This window comes from Peromyscus leucopus, chromosome X (assembly GCF_004664715.2).
Source record: "Peromyscus leucopus breed LL Stock chromosome X, UCI_PerLeu_2.1, whole genome shotgun sequence".
Lineage (NCBI taxonomy): Eukaryota > Metazoa > Chordata > Mammalia > Rodentia > Cricetidae > Peromyscus > Peromyscus leucopus.
Window position 1 is genome coordinate 115468353 of NC_051083.1, and position 20897 is coordinate 115489249.

A 20897-nucleotide genomic window follows, 5' to 3' on the forward strand; every position below is an offset into this window, starting at 1 on the left:
AATATTTCAGTACAATTAGATTACCACCACATCCTTGTAGTCACTTGTCCATGGAGGAAGCAGTGATGAGGTCTTTCTCTTTCATTTCTGTTATCATCCTTTGTATATTCTCCATTTTCATTTAGCTAACCTACATCAGATATTTATGAAATATCATTTGTCAAGATTATTAATCTTGAAATGAGTGGCTCTTTGCTTCATTCATTTTGTTGGTTGGTTTTCTGCTTTAAATTTCAGCTCTAGTTTTTATTACTTCTTTTCTTTTCCTTATGGTAAATCACTCAAAAGCTAACCACTTCCCAAAGGTCCTATGTCTTAAGGTAATTGCCCTGAGGCTTAGATTTCAATATACGAGTTATGGAGAGCACTCTCAGTCTTTTAGTCATATTTGACCTTCACCATTGATTCTTGGTTTTTTTTTTTTTTTTTTTTTTTTTTTTTTTTTTTTTTTTTGAAACTAAATGGATACGTCTTTTACTTCAGGAAACACAAACAGGCCCAACTTTCAGATATTCTATCCCACAGCACACAGCCCCTAACCAGGGCCGCAGTTAGGTGCTGGGCCGAGGCTAGGCAGACCACAGTGATCATATCCAGTCCACAGCACCTTCCATTTTATTGTTTTGTTTACAAACAGGGTGAAGTCAACTGGGCAAATCGGGGTGGGAGTCAGTCAGGACCATCCAAATGTGGAGTGGTTCCTGGGTCAATCTCCACCATGAAGGCCGCCTCTTCTATCCTTTTCTTGCCCCTTGAAATTTCTCAGGGCAGCCTCACCTGCTGCTCCTGAGCCCTTTTATAAAGGCAGATGGATCCTGGGGGAACAGAGTGGTACGAGGACTGGGGCCCCCTCAGTTTGTGTAAACCTGAGTTCCAATCACACGCATGATTTCCTTCTGTATCTTGGGGTCCTGAGTATTAATGTTGGCATCGCCCACCTGCCCATCCTCGTATACAAAGAAGAACCTTGTGCAGACACGGTCGGACACAGGGCACACCCAAATGTTTCCATGCTTCTGAAGGTCCTTAGATGTAATCACTTCACAAAGTGCTATACAGTTTAGATTCCGACTCTGAGGAACCTTGACTGAATGGATCGGGTCTGGGGGATGGTGTTCATCCTGTTATATCTCTGGACCAGCTCATCCTTGGAAGGCATTCTGTGCTGTCCTTTGCCCATTCCTGAGTATCCAAAGGAAATACTGGAGATGGGGCTCAGGTAGATGCCTTTGCCATAGACTGCTCCATGCAGCTGCAGTTTGGTGTAGGATGCATTGACCAGCCCATTGCGCAGGATGGAATGACAGTTCTCAATGTGGGACCCATGGAAGGCAAAGGTGCTTCCGTACAGCTTCTTGGCAGTCCGGAACCGACCTTCCTTAGCAGGAGGGCTGCTCAGCAGGAGGAATTGGTGTGAGGTGTGCATGAACTTCAGCCTGCTGAGAGGTAGTTTGACAATGTGTGACCTGTTGCTAGAAATTATCCATTAAAGAAGAGGATGGGCCAAGGAATCCAGCTTGTCCATCTGTTTCTTGACTTCCAAATATGAGCCCTGGGTCATTTCCCGGATGGACATCACACTATCCAGAGCTTTCTGAAGCCGCTCATAATTCTTTTTCTTAGGGTTAAAGGCCAGAGTCTTAGGATCAGTGGGGTCCACCACAGAGGGATAAGGCTCGAAGATGATGCTCTTTCTAGGGGACTCCAAAGCTGCTCTACACATGGCCACCAGCAGATCTACCACCTCTGCTCCAGTAGCCACCTCCTCTGCAGCTCCCGACATGACTCCCAGTGTGTAGAAGGAGAAGACGCATAGTTCACGAGTACAGACAGCTGGCTTAAGCATAGACCCATTCTGGAAGACATGCTGCTCATCACACACCACGCAGTACTCATTCAATGTTGGAATCCTCTGCTCTGCATACTTCATGATCTGCACAAGGAATCCATACTCCAGAGTGGGGATGTTTTTGCAGTGACCACTGACCAAAGGAGAAGTCCGTGCTCGGGGAGGGAGGCCCACGTTCTCGGGGCACAGGAGACCTGCCTGGGGGCTGGGAGGATAGCCAAACACCTCTACTTTGGGGTTCTTCATGGTACAAGAAATGGAACGATTCATAAGGCGCCCAACTCGAAGCTCTGGTACACCCAGTTTGCCTTTTAGCATGGAGTCTTGTATGATATGAAAACTGGGAGATTTGGGAATGGGTGAGAAGATGCTGAGGCCAGCTCGGAACTTCTTGATGGTACCACTTGCTTTGAACCAACTGTGCCTCTTCTCCTGCTGGGTCTTCAGGAAATCATTGCTCAGATGTTTCCATTGTTGGGATGTAAACATACCCAGGATCTTTTTTAACTGAAGACCTAGCCCAAACCCTTCTTTATTCGATGGCTGGAAAACTTCAGTTGATGGTTCTGGTCCATCAAGGTACTGGGAGAGAGAAAACCGTAGCCTCAACACAATAGGTTCCATTCGAAGGACCTTCCAAGCTGTAGATCCTTCCTCATCGAGGAAGCTGATGTTGATATGGAGGTCAATGTCCACATCATCGATAGTTCCATATTCTCTGATAGACACAGAGTTCTCACTGTAGATCTCCTTCACTGCTTCAATGTCTGCATCAAGCTGTGGGTGTCTATACAGGTCAGCAGCACAGCTCCCCTGAACTCCATATAGGAACTCCTCTGATTCATTATCTCCTTCTGAATCATCATCATTCCAGAACTGGCCTTTGATGTCCATTGGGTCAGTGGGTCTCACACACACTCTCAGGTCTGTGCTAGGCAGTACCCCTCCATACCACCAACTGAACCCATGCCAACAAGATGAGCATTTAAGAGATCACAGGATGAGAAAAAGGAGGTGATGATGTCATAGGTACTGTCGATCTGCTGGGAATGGCAGGCTCTGCTGTTGTGGTAATAAGTCACTGTCCTTCAAGAGCAGCCGAGAAGCAAATTATGAAGTTCTGGGGACTGGAGGTTTTTTTTTTTTTTTGAGATTTGAAAATAAACAGTCAAGTGCTGATATGGACGACCATGGAGGAATACAGAGGGAAGGAAGCACTACTGTCCAGCCTGGGTTGTCCTGGGGTGAGTAGGAGAACGATGGAAGCTTAGGCTACAAGTGCCAACTTTTTCAAAGGTCTTTCACCGAAGAAGTCAAGAAAAAGTGAGCATCTTTTCAAGGTTTGCTGCTTGGCTTGGCGACCCCTGAGGTAGGATAGAGTATTTGTAAAAGCAGTGAGCTCAGTGTTTCCTTTCCTTCCTGAATGGACAGGATAAAAGGAATATTAATGAATTCCATATTCCATAACTGACCAAATTATTTGCAGAATACACAAAGAACTTTACAAACTCATTAACAAAATACAAATCATGAAATTAAAATGAGGTAATGATTTTAATAGACATTTTTGAAGAAAATATGTTAGTGAGCAGTATCCACATAAAAAGGTGCTCACCCACATTGCCTACTACAGACACAATGCACACCAAAACCATTATGAGATACTACTTCATATCTACCAGAATTGCTACTATAAAAAGATAATAACATATCCAAATGAGGGTAGAGAAACTGGAACCCAAATATATTTCTAGAAGAAATGTAAAATGGCCAACTCACTTTTGAAAATATTCTTGACAAAATATTTTGCTCAAAATGTTAGAAATAAAATTAACAGATGGCTGAATAATTCTACTTCTAAGAGTATGCACAAAATAAATGAAAACACATGCTCACAGAAAAGTTTGCTTACTAATGTTCATAGTACATTAACCATTATGTCCATAAATGAGGATTCCCTAAATGTCTATAAACTAATAAGTGGATAAATAAAAATATACTTTTTATAAAAAAATCTTATATCAAATTATGTATAAAAGGAAATGAGTTACTGATAACATTTGACAGCATGAATGGAGCTGATGAAACACTATACAGTGTGAAAAACATGCACACAATTGGCCTCATAGTGTATGATTCTTCTTATGGGAAGTATAGATTAGTAGCTGTGGGAGATGGATGGGTGAAGATTAAATTTTAATGTGTCTAGGATGGACTTTGAACTAAGGAAATACTCTCCAAAGTGAGTAGTGTTGATGAATACACATAGCATAATCAAATTGGGTAAATAAAAAATTTAAATGCAAGCATACTGGACCATGGAAGATAATTTGGGGATTCTTTTTTGTATTCTGGAAAATTCACAGTATGTAGGCATCTATTCAGAAATGTTGGTGTAAGTAAGGTAAGTAACTTACCTATCTCAAAAGGACTTAGACAATCATCAAAATTTGAGAGTTTTTTCCATAATTATAAACTTGGAAAAAGGTTTGTATCAATTTATCATATGAAAGTATGCTTTTATTTTTTGCTTTTCATATCTGATGTAAAGCTACATTGTCATAGAAAAATGTGTAACAACATAAATGACATATGTTTCATTTACTTCCCCAGATTGTCATTTAATAATTAAAGAAAATCACCAGAGAACTGTCCATTCAGATCAATGTATTTTATCTTTTTGCAGAATCACTTTAATTTGATTATTCGTTGACATAATGTTGTCAGCCTTCATTAAAATGTATCATCAAAATGAGTCCTATGAAAACAGTTGCTTATTGTATTGCACTGCCAGGAAGCATGAGGACAATGTTCTCTATATTTTCTGTTTTACAAAGACTTACAGCACAATTTTCTGTCTGGATTTAATACCAGGAAAATTGTTTCATATGAAAATTTTGTTTCATAATATGCTTGCAAGCTCTATGACTCTTGTCCCTTTGCTTTGTTCCTATGTAGGTCTAAGATAATTTGTGGATCATTTCTTACTACCGTACAGTGATGATTATATATACTTTGCACATTAGCCCTACCTAAGGTTTCTTGTTTATCTTGTTTTATACTTGGCTCTGAATTCATCAAATAACTTTGTAATAATAATATAATAGAGGGATAGCATGACTCAGAAAAGATAGGTAGGAAAGCAGATCTGGGACAAAACACTAGAGAGATTGGTCATTCCAGCCAGAAACTTACCCTGACTCTACTAAAGCCCTTTTACAAGTATTTACTATTGCCCTAAATAGGAGAAACATGAATTTGACTGATTTTGTAACACCAGTGATTAAGAACTGGCTTTCCATTTGCCGAAAGTTTGTCTCTGTTTCTGCATGCATGATTTTCATTAGCATTAAGAGTTTGGAACACAAAGGTAAATTGTGAAGAGGTATTGATTGATGTGGGGATTTTAGATCATTTATTAACAGATTTCTGCAAATTAACATTTTTATTAGAAATATTTATTTAAATGGGAAACTTGAAGAATAAGCATTTTCTTTCCTAAAAGTTAGCAAAAATGTTCTGGTTTTGCCTTTAAGACATGGAAAAATAGATCATATTGTGCCTACTAAGTTGTGTGATCCTTTTGGAATGATTGACTGATTGATTGATTGAATTTTTTACTTTTTTATTAAATTGTTTGGTGTCAAGGTAACCAAGGCATGTCTCTTACTCAAGAGGAAAGCAGATCGTGACATTTTTATTACATGTCTTCCAGGATGACAGCATTGAAAGGCCCCACTTGACTTGGGAAAGTGTAATAATATGCCCAGATGCCTGAGATTGTGGCATTTGCGTCATTGGTAAAGCAGGTAGTCAAATAACTGTGATGTTTTGCTATAAGATTGTTCCAGGAGAAAATTTTTTCACATGTCTTTATATATCCTCTCATGCTCAAGATATGGCCCACAGCACACAAAGTATCTACATTTAAAAAAAAGAAAGAAAGAAAAGTGAAAGAAACCCATAAAAGCTGAAAATGCTTACTGTTAAATGGAAACTTCTGGATAGTCAATGAAACTTTACATTAAGAAATGTGTCATTCAGTTGTGTAGCTTGGTCTGTTTGAGAGACCTCTGGCAGAGGGATCAGGATCTATCCCTGGTGCATGAGCTGCCTTTCTGGATCCCATTACCTATGATGGGACACCTGACTCAGCCGTGGTGCAGGGGGAAAGGGCTTGGTCCTGCCTCAACTGAATGTACCAGGGTTTGTTGACTCCCCATGAAAAGCCTTACCCTTTTGGAGGAAAGGATAGAAGTGGACTGGGGAGGGAGGGGAACTGAGGGAGAGTGGGAGGAGCGAAGTTCTGTGGTTGGTATGTAAAATTAATTTTAAAAACTTTTTTAAAAAAAGAAGGAAGAAATGTGTCATTGTGTAAATAGTTCCAGTATGATATCTTACACACAGTCTATGTTGGAGACTTTAAAATGGGAATACATAGCTAAATTGTGTAGACATTGGACCATGCTTGGCTAGCCTTAACAAGATTGGATTGACCTAGTAGATTTCATTTCTGTGAGTGAAGAGAAATGATCAGAAAAAGCTGTTTAGTGGAACATGCAATTTGATCTCAAAACTGTTCCCTATCCTAGTCTTCCTATTACAACAAAATTAAATTCCAGAAAAGCAGTTATCCCAGCAAAAAAAAAATGGAAATCATCCTTTTTCCCTCTTTTCTTCATCATTAGGATGTAGACTTAACCTTTGAAATCTATCAGAAAACACTGTGTATTCAACTCTGTAAGTTGCCTTGAATAGAAAGATTGGGTCATGCCTTGAATACACTATCATTTTGACCATAAATAAGGAGCCCTAAGAGCTTTGTCTCTTTTCTTAAATTCTGCTTTGCTCACCAAATTAAAAACCTTAGTTAAAAGATTATAAGGTAGAATACGTCACTGGTATGCAGATACCACATCAGAAACTCAATATACTACAAAAAATATTACCGTAAAAGTAATGTTTCTGATACATTCTGGATATCCATCTTGGGTGGTAATACAATTGCTCATGATGCCAGATGGTGTTGATGCATCATGTTAGAGTACTGATAGTGAGTTGATGAGAGAGAGATTGCCCTGAGAAAACAATACTATTTACCTAGCTTTTCTTGGGAACAGGGAGGAGGTAGGCCTGGGTCAAGCAATGAGACTCAGCAGTCTCTGGCAAGATGAAAGCTGAGCAAAATGTGCAGGATGGCAAGCTGCCACCATCACAAATGTTGTTTCAAAGCTACATTGGCTGAGGACTTTGCTCATAGGCCAAGATTTCAGCATTAGTGTAGGTGGAGCTACAGGTGTCTTTCTGGGCAAACTCTGTGGCTAGGCAGATCTAACCTATGTGCCACCCCAGAACAAACTGGTGTTTGAACTGTCCAGAAGTGGACCAGGCAAGGGAGCCCATAGCAATCAGGCCCACCTGGGCTCTGGCAACTGGTGAAAGGGGGTGACCTCTGCTTGAAGCATTCACTTTCTTCTCTGCAAAGCTTCCTTTTCCTGCGACAAGCTTGCAAGTGGCAGTGACTCAGTGCTGTCTAATTACCTGTGTCCCTGGTGACCCTGTCTTCCCAGCATGAGGACTCAAGGACCAGTGTTCCACCCTCAGGTCAGAGAAGGTCCTCCACTGTCCTCACTCAAAAGAAGATGAGTCCATTTTAATAGGGTGCTCTCGTTTCTAGGTGAGTAGGGAAACACTGACAGGAAGGAAAATAATTGCATTTTCTTCCAAAGGCAACAGAAATGATTTCTTGAGTAATGGTGAAAACAGGGCTCCTTGCATCTCCGGACATTTTATAGTGTAGGCTGTAATGAGCAAGAAAATGCCTTGCTTTTAATAGCTAACCCTTTGATGCTTCGTGTATGTGAAGGTAAGCAAATTGTCAGTGTTGAAGACAGAGATTGAGCTCAGAGCAGCCTCCTTGCCTGATCCACTGCGTCACTTAGCTGTTGTTAGCACAGCTGGAAAATTGGCACTTGTCTGTAACAGTTATTTTCAGCAGGGATGGCGCAGTCCCACCATGCACAAATGACCAGACCCAGAGGCCAGAGGCGAGGAGTCATGCTGCCCAAACGCGTCCCCGGTGGTGCAAGACTCTAGCTGAACCTCCTGTGTCCTCCAGGTTCAGAAGTATACCATGTGCCTCCCTCCTCTTTGAGGGACCCCATCAAGCCTGCTTCTCCCAAGTTCAGTAATTCCTAGGAGTACCTTAAAGCTGGTCAGAGTCTGTGTTCTGAGTGAATGTGAGCTAGAGGTTTTCTCTAAGAGCAGAGTTTGTCTGAGCCTGAGTGGGTGAGAGATGTGACAGAGGTAAGAGGTACTTGAGTGCCAGACTGACCAGAGATGGTCCTTTGACCAAGGTAGTTCCTTTCTGTGGACGTTTCAATTCTTTTAATGTATAGTGGAATTGTTCTTTACTCCTAAGTGTCTGCCACATTGTTCTTTCTTGTATGAGTAGAAGTGACCGTAACTTTCTATTTTCTTTTGATGTCACATATATTGTGTATCCACATTTATAATGAATCTTGTAGCATTTTGTCATACTCCTTTGCTTGAGAAGACTTATTTAAAAACATTCTTTTCTGGCATTCACTTTATGTATTTGAAAATTGTCAAATTTAGATTCATATCTCTTTTACCTCGTTTTCAACATAACTGTCTTCTATATCTTTTCTCTAAGCAGTATTTTTGTTTTCATATTTTTGAAATATTCTCACCAGTATGAAGACTCATAAACAGTTAGAATTGGTTATTTTTACATTGTGGTTACATATATATGTGGCTTTAAAAACCCCAATTAACAAGATTCTTTCGACCACCCTCCCTCGCATACTTTCTTGTGTTATGTGAATTTCAAGGCCCATTGAATTTACAGATGTGCTACCATGGACTCTATTAAGTTAACCTGGATTTAGAGTTCAAATATCTATTCAGTGAGTGGTTCATAAACCTCCACTTCACTAGGGAGAAGAGAAGAAAATGTTCTTGCCTATAAACCTTACTGATCGACTATTATTTCTCTAGACCTTGCTTTTCTTGCGTAATAACAAGGAAAAGATATAAAGCCAAGGCAACTGCTTTATAGTATAATTTTTTGAATAAACTTTGACATCTTGTTTTGCTTTCTATGTGATTCCTGAAGTAACATTAAAGATAATACACCATGCTATATAATGTCTGAAGACTATATTTTGTGCTAAGAGAACTAAGTACACAATAAGATGTTATTCCTGTCACAAGTCCTCTTGTCCCACTAGGAACTTAGAAAAACTTCAACTATCAAGTTGTTCTAATGAAAATTGGAGTTTGGTTTAGATTTAATTACAAACTTTGTAAGTTACTGTTAAACATCCAAGTTAGTTACCAATGATTCATCAAGAAACTCATTATAACAGAATCCTAGAATTAGAATCAGAAATCACCTTTGAAAGTGTGTGGATTAATCTTGTTTTGCACACAGGGAATCTTGAGGACAAAGAAACAATGATATCCATGAAGTTACTGGTAGAATGCAGATCATTGCTCCATGACAACCAGTAATTGGCCTTGTGCACATTCTTAAAGATGTAGCTCATGGCAGTCCTGTCATGGTACTCATGATGAAGTCTATTAAAATGGATTCACAACTCCAGACCTGATATTTCTTCCAAACTGCAGACTAATGTTGCTAAACAACACATTGTGGTATCTGATTAACTTTTCTTTGAGGCCAAATTTTAAATAGAAATGCATTTTTCTTTTGCTAATTTGAGAAACAGACATTACACTTACCTGTGTAGGAATTGACTACTTAGTTTATGTTTCCAACATGTAATTAAATATAACTTTCAATGTTCATTTTTATAATGTCTCATGGCCCAACACTTTAAACCACAGGAAGTTTATAAAAATACTTTTGTTCATTAAAATGAGTTGCTGGTCTGGTTCAAGGCCTATGACCTTGTACATCATCATTGTCGTCAATATTGGACCTCAAAACTCCTCTTGGGTAATCTGCTGTTTGGCTCAAGTCATATAGATCCTCCAGTTCTGGTTCCACAGGACTAGTCTCTTCACATGCTCCAGCAAGTTAGAGGTGGAGTAGGTGCTGGGGTTGTCAAACTCAAAGCACTGGATGTGGGCCTAGGTGATAGCTAAGTTGGCCATCCAGGCCTCCACTGGAACTAATTTCTTCAGGAGAGAGCCAGAACCAGTTCTCCCTTGTCTACATTGTGTGGTGGGGCCTGCTCTCCAAATGCAGAAATCAAAGTTGTTTGAACAAAAAGTTAACACACCACAGCTCCCAATAACACTAAGACAGATAAAGAGGTGATAGATGGGAAAGACAGAAGAGTGGAGTGATTTTTTTCATTAATATTATTTTTTAAAATAAAAATGAAATAAAAAGGCTGATATGGAGGGACTAGGAAATGGGTGTGATTGGGGTACATGGTGTGAGATTTCCAAAGAATCAATAAAATTATGTTTAAAAACATGCTTTTGATGACTATAATTTTACTAGTAATTCTTCTAGGTCACAAACATTTTGGCTCATATACAGTTCATAACCATATCCTTGACTGTATCCTGGGTGAGACTTTGTATATCATTGGTTCACCAAATTTATTAAAAAAATCACTTGGAATATTTCAAATGAGATTTGCACTGCATACACTGTGAGTTGCTTAACTCTATGAAAGTCCATAGAATTTAGCACACAATGGCAGAAAGTAGATCATTTTAGGACAGGCATGGATCAACTGACTGAAATGTGGGCAGGGATAACATTAGAGGGTGATGAACATGCTCTGTATTTAATTATGAGATGGTAGTTACATGGGAATATGCAATTTGTTCCCACTCATTGATCTGTTCACTTAAACTTGGTGCATTTTAATGAAAATTAAAACCTAATAAAGTTGATTGTGCTCCAAAGTAAAAATAATCTATGATGAGGATACACTTGTAGAAATCTTTGATGAAATATATCTAGCCATGACATTGGACTCAAATGAACAGCCAGAGTCAAGAACATCTAGATACTTGAATCTTGGGTAAGCTTTCACTGGCAGGCCTCTGAGACTTCAAATTAGGCTCTTTTTTCACAAAATCTCTTTTATTATGGTGAACGGGCTTTTGTGGAATAGACCTGGAGGCCTCCATGGCACAATTTGTTCATTGGCTCATCCTCCAGATTCCAGAGGTTTCATTACAACTAGAAGCTAGAAGTCATCATCCTCCACAAAAGCAAGACCAACTATGGCTGAGGTCTGTGGCCTTAGCTGCTAAAGTCACACTCACACAGATTTCTGGGTAATTTTTGTAGTATGCTTGGGGGTGGGAGGAGTATGTATGTGTAGGGGGTGGGGTTGATCATTGAGAAGCTTGTCATTCTTCTACAATCTATGCTCTTTGGGTAGCCACTTGGGAATACCCTTGAAGATACACTTCACCTAGAACATAAATGCTTGGTTCCTTGATGCCCATGAAGACAGTCTTTAGGTCTTAAATCATGAGAAACATGTCCCAGTACAGTAGATCTGGCTTAGTTCACCTCTAGCAGTACCCCTTTCTTACCTCTTCTTCAACCCTCAGTCAAGCTTTTATATCAATATTTGAAGAAGCATTATAAAATCCTATTTTCAGAGGCATGTTTAAATTAAATTGCATTAACACAAAAGTGTTAGCAAAGATTTCTTTGGCAATTATGAAATGAAAAATAATAACCTCATTTTTTCTGTAGCTTTTATTTCTCCTATTAGAAATACATGCATTTTCCTATACTGAATAATTAGGTCATCTTTATTCCTTTGTGCTCCTATGTGTTCCTGGTATACAAAATTCACTGAAGTGAATGAAGAGAATGAGGGACATTTTCTTTGGATATGTCTGGATTGCCTAGTTTTAAGAAACATGTACTGTTGGTGAGAATAAGTGTCTATAGAGTCCTCAGCTATAAATGAGGCATGTGTATCACATACTTCCCAGTCTTGCTGTGGGTCAGAGAACATTTCTGATGAGAGACAGAAAGTCTATGAGAGCCAGAGTTATTGTAGTAAAGGATGAAACAGTGTGTTCTGGACATGCCAGGACTGACTTATCCATGAACTCACGTGTAGCTGTGGTTGCTTCCATATGACTAGCAAAAGATTAAGTCTGTCAAAACTCCAGCAATGAAGGGGAAGACCTCATGAGACCCCAAACATAGCTGAGAAGTTATTGATATTTGATGACTGCTACGGGAGTGAGGATCAGGCTGTTTAATGAGTGTGGTCTCTGATAGATCAACCATGCTCTGGCAAATTGCCCCACACTCATGTACATATTGGCAGCAAAAATTGGAACTCAGTTGAACATGAAATAAGAGGACATGAAGTTGCAAAACGTGTGGAGATGTGGAGTAGACCATGAAGAAGTGAGGGGGTGAAATGTAGAATGAATATAATGACAATATATTGTATGCATGCTTGAAATTCTCAATGAAATAATAAAATGTGTCTTAAAAGTAAAAAGTAAATATGCATCTTAGAAAAGTATAATATTTCATCAGGAATGTGGCATTGTGTAAAAAAGCAATGTATGAACAAATGTGGTATCTTCAAGGACAGAAAATTCCAGCTTCATGGTCATGATGAATTACTCAACACTATATCAAAAATGACTCCATCCCAAAGTAAAGAGAACATCAGTTTGAGATCCTGAGAAGTCTTAAACCACTGGGTCCCAAAGCCTTACTGTGAACTAAAGATGAAGGTACTGTGTATCTGGAATAGGAGCTCATATGGTTTGCAGCATGCACTCTTTACTCTGTGTTGTGATGATTTTTATCTCTAACCTATGTGTTCGTTCAGGATGGAATCTGTATATTTTACATTTGTGCCACCATATTATTAAAGAATTAAAATTATGTGATAAAGACAAGGTCCTTTATAAATGTCTGTGGAATTCATTAATGAACTTAATAAGCAAAGTAATCAGAACTATGCATTAGAATATAGCAAATAAAAGTGAATTAGAAAATGCTAAAACCATTACAATTTGTGCCAATTGTACTAAACACCTTGTTTCTTTTAGACAAGTTTTGGGTTATTTTCTTCAAAGTCAGGCTACATGTACAATGAGTTTGAGAACTTATCAAAGCATCTACTACACATGAAATCAAGGTCGTGTTCCTATGTGAACTTAAGTGTTTATGGAACTATTGTTTGAAACAATGGAATGATGTGTTTCACATGATACATCAAATTATTTATTATTGTTGTTGTTGTTGTTTATTTATTTATTTTCATGAGACCAAAAGGAGTATCACTGATCCAGACTCCTAGAAATATAGACCTACATTCTTCAATTTATCATGATTAAGTATTCCAGGATAATACCTCAGCATACATGCCAGTGCCTATGGACGTGCCTAGGTGTACATAAAGAAACTCTCTTAACTATTGCTATTTCTACTTGTGTGATTTTTTTTAGCTAAGAAGTCATGACAGTTAGGGAGAAATATGCTCAAGAGAAGCACAGCTTGATTTCAAAATTCAGTAACAAAATAAGTTCTGTCTGGGAGTTCGAATGACCCCTACCTACTAGTTTTCCTTTTTGAGGTATCTATTTTAATATATGTAGTCCCTTTCTTAAGAAACTTTGATTACTTGGCATGTACCAGTATTGGTCACATTATTGAACCACTGTTCATATCATCTTCTGAAGATCCTTTGTAAGTTTGTGTATGTACTCAGTCATTGTCTTAAGGTACTGGTGAATATTTTAGCAAAGACAACGTTCTTTCTTCCTCTTATGTGATCTAAATGCTGATATGTTTGCTCTTTGTACTGAATGCTATGTCCTAGATTTCCTTACTTAGAAACCTCATATCACAGGCATATATACCTCCCTGCCATCGAGTCTTATTTTTAATCACATTCAACTAGTGGCTGTATGCCACATGAATGGAGTTATACATACTGGGATTGTAGGGAGTGTAATTTTTATGTTTCAGTTTTATGCATCAAAATCATAATAAGCTTCTTTTATGATACTTCCTCAATTTTGATCTTTCTGCTTGGACACTCATAGAAAGAATCATTCATTTTTTCAGTTTGTGGGGTTTTTTTTTTTTCATTGAAAGCTTCAACCATTTGAACTCTCTGCTGTTGATCGATTCCTCTGCTGGTGGTCCTTCCTGCCTACATAATCATCATTGTCACACTTGATCAAAAATCCTCTGGGGTGCACTTAAGACTAAATTCTTTCCCATATTTTCTTAATACTTGAATATGTTATGCTCTCCTGTTGGCTCCTCTACCTCTCTCTCTCTCTCCTTCTTTCTCTCATGTGTACACACACACACACACACACACACACACACACACACACACACACGCCACAGCATTGTTCTGACTATTCTCTGCACTAAAATCAGGCCATGTCCATTTTGTATACATTACCAATATTTTTGTTAAATTCTATTTCTAATATTTAAGAATACTAAGCATGAAGCTATTTGTGTTGCTATATGCTGGGGAAAAATTTTTTTTTTCAATATAGTGTCACTGGGTAAATCAACCATATTCTATAGCATGTTTCATGCCCAGGAATAGTTGGCCAATACAAATTGGACTCCACATTTTTGGTGGTGCGGGGTTTGTTTGTTTTTGTTTTTGTTTTGTTTGGTTGTTTGGTTGGTTTGGTGTGTGTGTGTGTGTGTGTGTGTGTGTGTGTGTGTGTGTGTGTGTGTGTGTGTACTTTTTGTTTTGTTTTGGGTTTTTTTTTTAGAGAGAATAAAAAAGAAAAATAGAGTCCATGAAAGTGAAAAGGACCTAGGGGAAGTTGAGGGAGAAGAATGAATGTGATCAAAATACATTGTATGAAATATTTAAATAGAAAATATTAAAATTTTAAAAAGGAGTATACTTAATGTATCTTCCTGAATTTAAGTAAAGTTTATGTTTTGTTTTTCATTTAGAACATTTCTGGTGATAAATTGGTTCATCATCACTATACTTTAAAGGTCCCTTGTCCTACATCTAGCCAAACTGTCTTGAAAGAGGAAGAAGAAATTAAAACATCATCGGGAAATATCAAAGCTGAATGAGTTAATTATCAGTACACCAATCCTTCAAGAAAGTCTCAGGGGAGTTCTAAAGGGGGAGAGAAAAACCAAAACAAACAAATGAAGACAGTTCCAAAGCAGTGTGAAGAAATGAAAATGTGAATAAAGTACAAAATAGTTTTTAATTAAATTTAACAAGCATTGAGCAAGAGAGAGAGAGAGAGAGAGAGAGAGAGAGAGAGAGAGAGAGAGAGAGAGAGAGAGAGAGAATTGTATGTGTGTAGGTTAGAGGACAACTTGCAAGAGTTGGTTCTTTCCTTCTACCATGTGGGTTCCAAGGAATGACCTTGGATTTTCAGATTGGTGGCAAGTGCCTTTGATCACTGAGTTATCTTCCAGTCCCCTGGCCCTGTTATATTTTTGAGGAATTTCAATTAATACCCTATAGAGCACTATTGACCTTATCTACATATAAACTTGTTCTGCTCACATGTATAATCAGATATGCTGAATGAAGAGTCACTGAATTTGGTACCAGGTGAGTCAGACTCAGCAAAATTTTGCCCAAGATATTGGACTTACCAAGAGTTATTTTTCATATTTGATTCTATTTGATGCTAGGGATAAAACCCAGGGTCTTGTGAATTGTGGCCAAGCATTTCAATGCTAAGGTACACCCTAGTCCTTGGTGGGGCAGGGTCTCACTATGTAGTCCAGGCTACTTCCCAATTCACAGTCGTCCTGACTTTGTCATGTAAATGCTGAGATTACATGCCTGCACCATAACCAACAGTATATAGGCAATTTATTATTCTATTCCAAGTGTTTCTTTGCTTTTTATTTTAAAAGTATTTTATTATAGCAAAAGTAAGATGTTTTTAGCCATTTGAGAACTGATGTAAAAAACATTTTTAAATTGTTTATAATAGAACCCCATTGGGTTCAATTAATGCTTCCCTTATGTGCATGTATGTGGTTTCATCCACCGGGGCTATGACAATATTCCAGTGGACACACTCCAAAACTAACTCTCCCTCCCCAGTAGCCATGAATTGCAAATATCTCCTTGGGTAGGGCTGTAACCTCAAGAACCCTTCACTCCCTCTGCTGGAATTTTTTACTAGCTGGATATTATGCAGATCTTGTGTAGATAAACATTTTATGCTGTGAGTTTATGTGTGCTATAGTCATTATGTTCAGAGGAGAGCATTTCACAGCACTCTTGCCCATCCTCTAACTCATGTTCTTTCTGCATCCTCTTCCACTATGTTCCCTGAGCCTAAAGCATGGGTGTTGATATGGATATTCCACATACACCTGAGAACTGATAATCACTTACATTTAGCACTTTGAATGGTAATGCATCTCTGAATTAACCTCTACTCACTGCAATAAGAAACTTCTCTGACTAAAGTTGGGAACAACACAAATCTGTGGATATAAACATAAATGTTTAGAAGGCAGTTTGGTAGCAAGACTATTTATGAAAACATTATCAGAGAATGCTCCCCTCAAATCTATGACATCCCTAGCCATAGATTTTGGCCGTATTTCTAGAAGCAAGTATAAATTTATTCCCATAGATTAGGGTTCAAGTCCATTGAAGAGAGTGATTGGTAAGTCCTATAAACAGTCTTGCCACTATTGTACTGGTGGACATATCCTGCCAGATGAGTCAGTGATGTAGCATGCAGGGTCTAGGGCTGGATAATGCCACAGATGTCTTTTCTCCCACAGCAGCCTACTTAGCACCTTCCTTCACTATGGAAGCTAACCAGCAGGGAGACTTTTCTGATCACTTCAAGACTGATTTCTCTGTGTCTTGCAACCAGAATATATAGTGTCTTCAGAAATAGAGTCTTATGTAGTTATGGCAGGCAGCCAAGAGCAATAGAAATAGCCTATCTGGTTGTGGTGCTTCTTGAGATTCTCTGACCGATTACTTATAAGGAGATAATGTGTGACTGATATTGACTTTTTCATTTAATAACCCACAGGAACAATTCCGTTCAGTAATGTTTGGTACTTACATTCAAATTCCTTTTTAAAAGTGTATAATTTAAATTAGTTTATGAACTAGTGAGGTTTCAGAAGGTTTCTCCTTCTGAAGTTTTGGTTAACCCATTCCCTACTCCTCCTTTCCCTCACACGCCATGTCCCCATATCTGCTTAAAGTTTAAGCTCCCAGTATTCTTTCCCTGTTATTCCATATGACATACATCCTACTATTCCTTTTTTTTATTTTTTACACTCATTGTAAGATCATAGGTTCCCATGAAGAACCAAAGGAAAGCTTCATAAGTGTTTATTTATTTGCAGTCCAATAGGAATAGTACTTGGGGGCTGGAGAGAAAGACCTGGCTTTAAGAGAACTGGCCACTGTGTTCAATTGATATTGCTAAGAAGCCTATTTTCTAAAGGGAAATGGAAGAGCAGTAGATCTGGGAGAGATGGAAGGTGCGGGTGACTGGGAGGAGAGGAGGGAGGGGAGACTGTTGGGATATATTGTATGAGAGAAGAATAAATAAAAAAAAATAAAAGAGCACTGGCTATAAAGACATGAGTTTAATTATGAACACCTACAACTTGGCTCACACCATATGTAACTCATCTAGGCAATCTGATGCCCTCTTCTGTCCTCTGTGAGCACCAGATATGCAAGTGGTACACAGACACTCATGCAGACAAAGCATCCATACACATAAAATGAAGGACAAAAAAATTAAATTTGAAAAAGGAAAGTAGATGGATTAGAAGGAAGACTAGAGACAAGAGAAGCTCTTCTCCAAAATAACAAACAGTGATGATCCAGCAATAAAAGTCAATGTTGGTACCCATCTAGTATGGAAATTTCACATCCTGCTATCTCAGAACATTTTAATTACTAACTGTTCTATATGGTCAACATGGGTAGATAGGAGATAGACACTTGTATAACTAATTCATAGTTTGTACCAGAAGAAAACTGAAGATCAGAATGATTTGGTAGTTCATTAAGGATTATTAACAAAAATTCAGCAGAGGAAAAAAACTAAATATACTTTTTCTGAAAAATATCCACTTCATTCAATTCATCTTACTGGGTACCTGCTTTATTAGGTGTTACCTTCTGGCAAGAGCTACAGAGCTTAATATAACATAATCATCCTCCTCACCTCCAAGAGCTCAGAGTACTTTGGACAACACATAAAAAATATCCTATTACTTATAATCCATTGTGTAAAGTAATATAACATGATTATTGATGGAGTGAATGTTCATCAATGTGATAGGAGCTGGAGATATAGCTCAGTGGTAGCAAATGTTTGGTGCATGTGCACACACACACACAAACACACGCACGCGCGCACGCACGCGCGTGTCCTGAAACATAAAGTACAATATGAGCTACAAAGACAAAAGTGAGTAATTGTACCTAGAAACATGTGAGAAATATGAGTTCAGAGCATGTAGCATCTAAGATGGAAACATAAAGCACTGAATGTTTTTAGAGCGAGTGAAACACATTTCAAAGAGAGCACATACATTATAAAGACTAGAGTACCACAAATTCGTAGACTGCTCAAGGAACAACAAAATGTTCAATGTAGCTCCAATAGAGAGTGTTCCAAGGCTGGTTAGAACATAGTGAGTGTTCCCTCATAGTCCTGGGGGTGGGGAGTCATAACTGCAGAACTTCAGAAGCATTTAGTTGGTACAGAGCCTCTGTAGGGCACATAGGAGGACAAGACACTTGCTATGTTTTGGCTCTGCACTTTCTTCTCCTAGTACATACTTTTTTTCTTACCCAGCACATGAGAACACCATAATATTTATTTTAAAGAGTTATAGAAAGAAGAAAAAGAAGTTATTCTTTGGAAGTTGTAACTTTAGTATTGTCTTATCTATAACTTATTCTAAGTAGTAATCACTCCCTCCTCCCTCCTCCTTCCCTCCTCATTTCCCTGTATTTCTCATTCCCTCCTTCCCTCTCTTCCCACACCTTCCCTCTCTCTTCCTTCCTTCCGTCTCTCCCTTCCTTCTTCTTTTAAGATTTACAATTTAGTATATAAAGTCCAGTTGAGGGAGAAAGTTAATGCAACCCAAAAATTAGGGAGAAAATTATTAAATCTTGATTTTTATTCATGGATTTATTTAAGGAACATTCTTTATGTAAGCAATGAAGGTTTTGAAATAAAATAAAATAAAATAAAGTATTATTGTTTTGTTTCATCATTGTGATTCTTTTCATTATGGTGAGATATTTCTGAACTAGAATCTTGGGACAGAACTGAAGTTAAGAAGCTGGTATGAAGGAAACTGCTAATGTTATTGAGTAGCCTCGGGCCATGTGTCCTTTTTGCTCCTCTCCAAGTTTTTAAAAGTTGATGAAGATGTGTATCCGGCAGAGTTCACCAACTCAAAAAAAGATGTTTTTTGCTGAGTAGCCTCCTCAGTGCCCTTTTCATGTCTTTGTTTCTTAGACTGTAGATGAAGGGATTCATCATTGGTGTTACCACTGTATACATGATGGCAGCCACCTTATCCCTTTCTGCTGAGTAGCTGGAAGCTGGAAGAAAGTAGACACCAACAATAGACCCATAGAAGAGGGACACTGCTGAGAGGTGGGAGCCACATGTAGAAAATGTCTTCCACTTCCCTTTCGCTGATGGAACAGTAAGCACAGCAGCACCAATTAGGATATAGGAGACAAGAATGAAACTGAAGGGCATGAAGATAACTGCTCCCCCAACAAAAAGGATGAGCAAGTTGTTGATTTGAGTATCTGCGCAAGCAAGCCTTAAGATGGGTTCCAGATCACAGAAGAAGTGTGGGACTACTCTCTCATCACAGAAAGGCAAGCGACTAAGCAGACTGAGATGCAGCACTGAGACAAGATTAGAGATAACCCACGGAATCACTACCAACAGGGCACAGCGCTTGGGACTCAACAGTGCAACATAGTGTAATGGGTGGCAGATGGCAATGTATCGGTCATATGCCATGGCTGCCAAAAGGAAATTGTCCAGGTCCACCAGGAGCATAAAAAAGTACATTTGTGTAAGACATCCTCCAAAAGAGATGGTTGGATTCTGGCTTTGAATGTCTGCCAGCAGTTTAGGAACTGTAGTGTTTGTGAAGCAGATGTCAGTGAAGGATAGATTGGCAAGGAAGAAGTACATGGGGCTGTGAAGATGAGTATCACTAATAATAGCCAGAACGATAAGTGAGTTTCCCACCATAGTGACCACATACATGCATAGAAACAGTGAGAAGATGAACAGCTGCTGCTCAGACCCCACTGTGAGTCCCAGGAGGAAGAATCCAGAGATAGTAGTTTGGTTTCCTTGGTGCATGGTTCTGCTGTGTCTAAAAAGGGAAAATTCATCTTCACTGGTAAATGGCAACATGACACAAAAGCCCATCAGTGCATTACACTAGACTGTAGAACAGAGTCAGGCCTTGGAGCCAGACAACACAGGGTTACATTCATCCCTAGTAAATAAAACAGCAGTAAAACGAGGGCCTAGCACACAGTGAGAGATCAGTAAATATTGGTAAATGAGTAAATGGGGGAAACTGGGACATTTTGAATTTACAGCTCACAATCTTCATGTCTATGCTATCTGAGCTTTCTGGAGCTATTTCAACAGTTTCTATTTTCATAGGTAATATGAGAATTGTACTGACACATACAAAGTAGACAGGCATGTATTTGATCCATGACTACACAAACGATAAGTGTTAACATTCACTAATCTTAAAGACTGGTATTGTCTAAAGGCAAAAAGATAGCTCCAAAGAAGAACTGACCCAAACACCACTTTTTGAATTTCAACAAGGTGAAATGAAGTACCACAAGAAAACCATGCATGAATGTCCACTCAAGCAAGCAACATAGATGTGAAATGTAATGTCCTGAGTCCATTTACAGTGTAGTCATTTGAACAGTGAGAAACCAAACTAAAGAAAGATTTGGGGATAACCGGGTGGTGGTGACGCATGCCTTTAATCCCAGCACTCGGGAGGCAGAGCCAGGCGGAT

General features: G+C 38.7%; 2 protein-coding genes across 2 annotated transcripts; both read right to left on the reverse strand.

The window, feature by feature from the left end:
• Positions 1-706: 706 nt before the first annotated feature.
• On the reverse strand, positions 707-3208 carry LOC114710165 (protein mono-ADP-ribosyltransferase PARP6-like). The gene is given in 2 exon segments (XM_037199021.1): positions 707-1078; positions 1081-3208. Coding segments are annotated over 2 exon segments (1890 nt in total). The 5' UTR covers positions 2744-3208; the 3' UTR covers positions 707-851.
• Positions 3209-19264: 16056 nt separating this feature from the next.
• LOC114710158 (olfactory receptor 1468-like) lies at positions 19265-20263 on the reverse strand. Its single transcript, XM_028894247.1, has one exon. The coding sequence runs from the start codon at positions 20261-20263 to the stop codon at positions 19265-19267; it is 999 nt and encodes a 332-aa protein (XP_028750080.1).
• Between the last annotated feature and the right edge of the window lie 634 nt (positions 20264-20897).

Bases quoted from the DNA above. Each gene is read 5' to 3' on its own strand.
- LOC114710158 (XM_028894247.1), bottom strand. From the start codon at position 20,263: ATGTTGCCATTTACCAGTGAAGATGAATTTTCCCTTTTTAGACACAGC.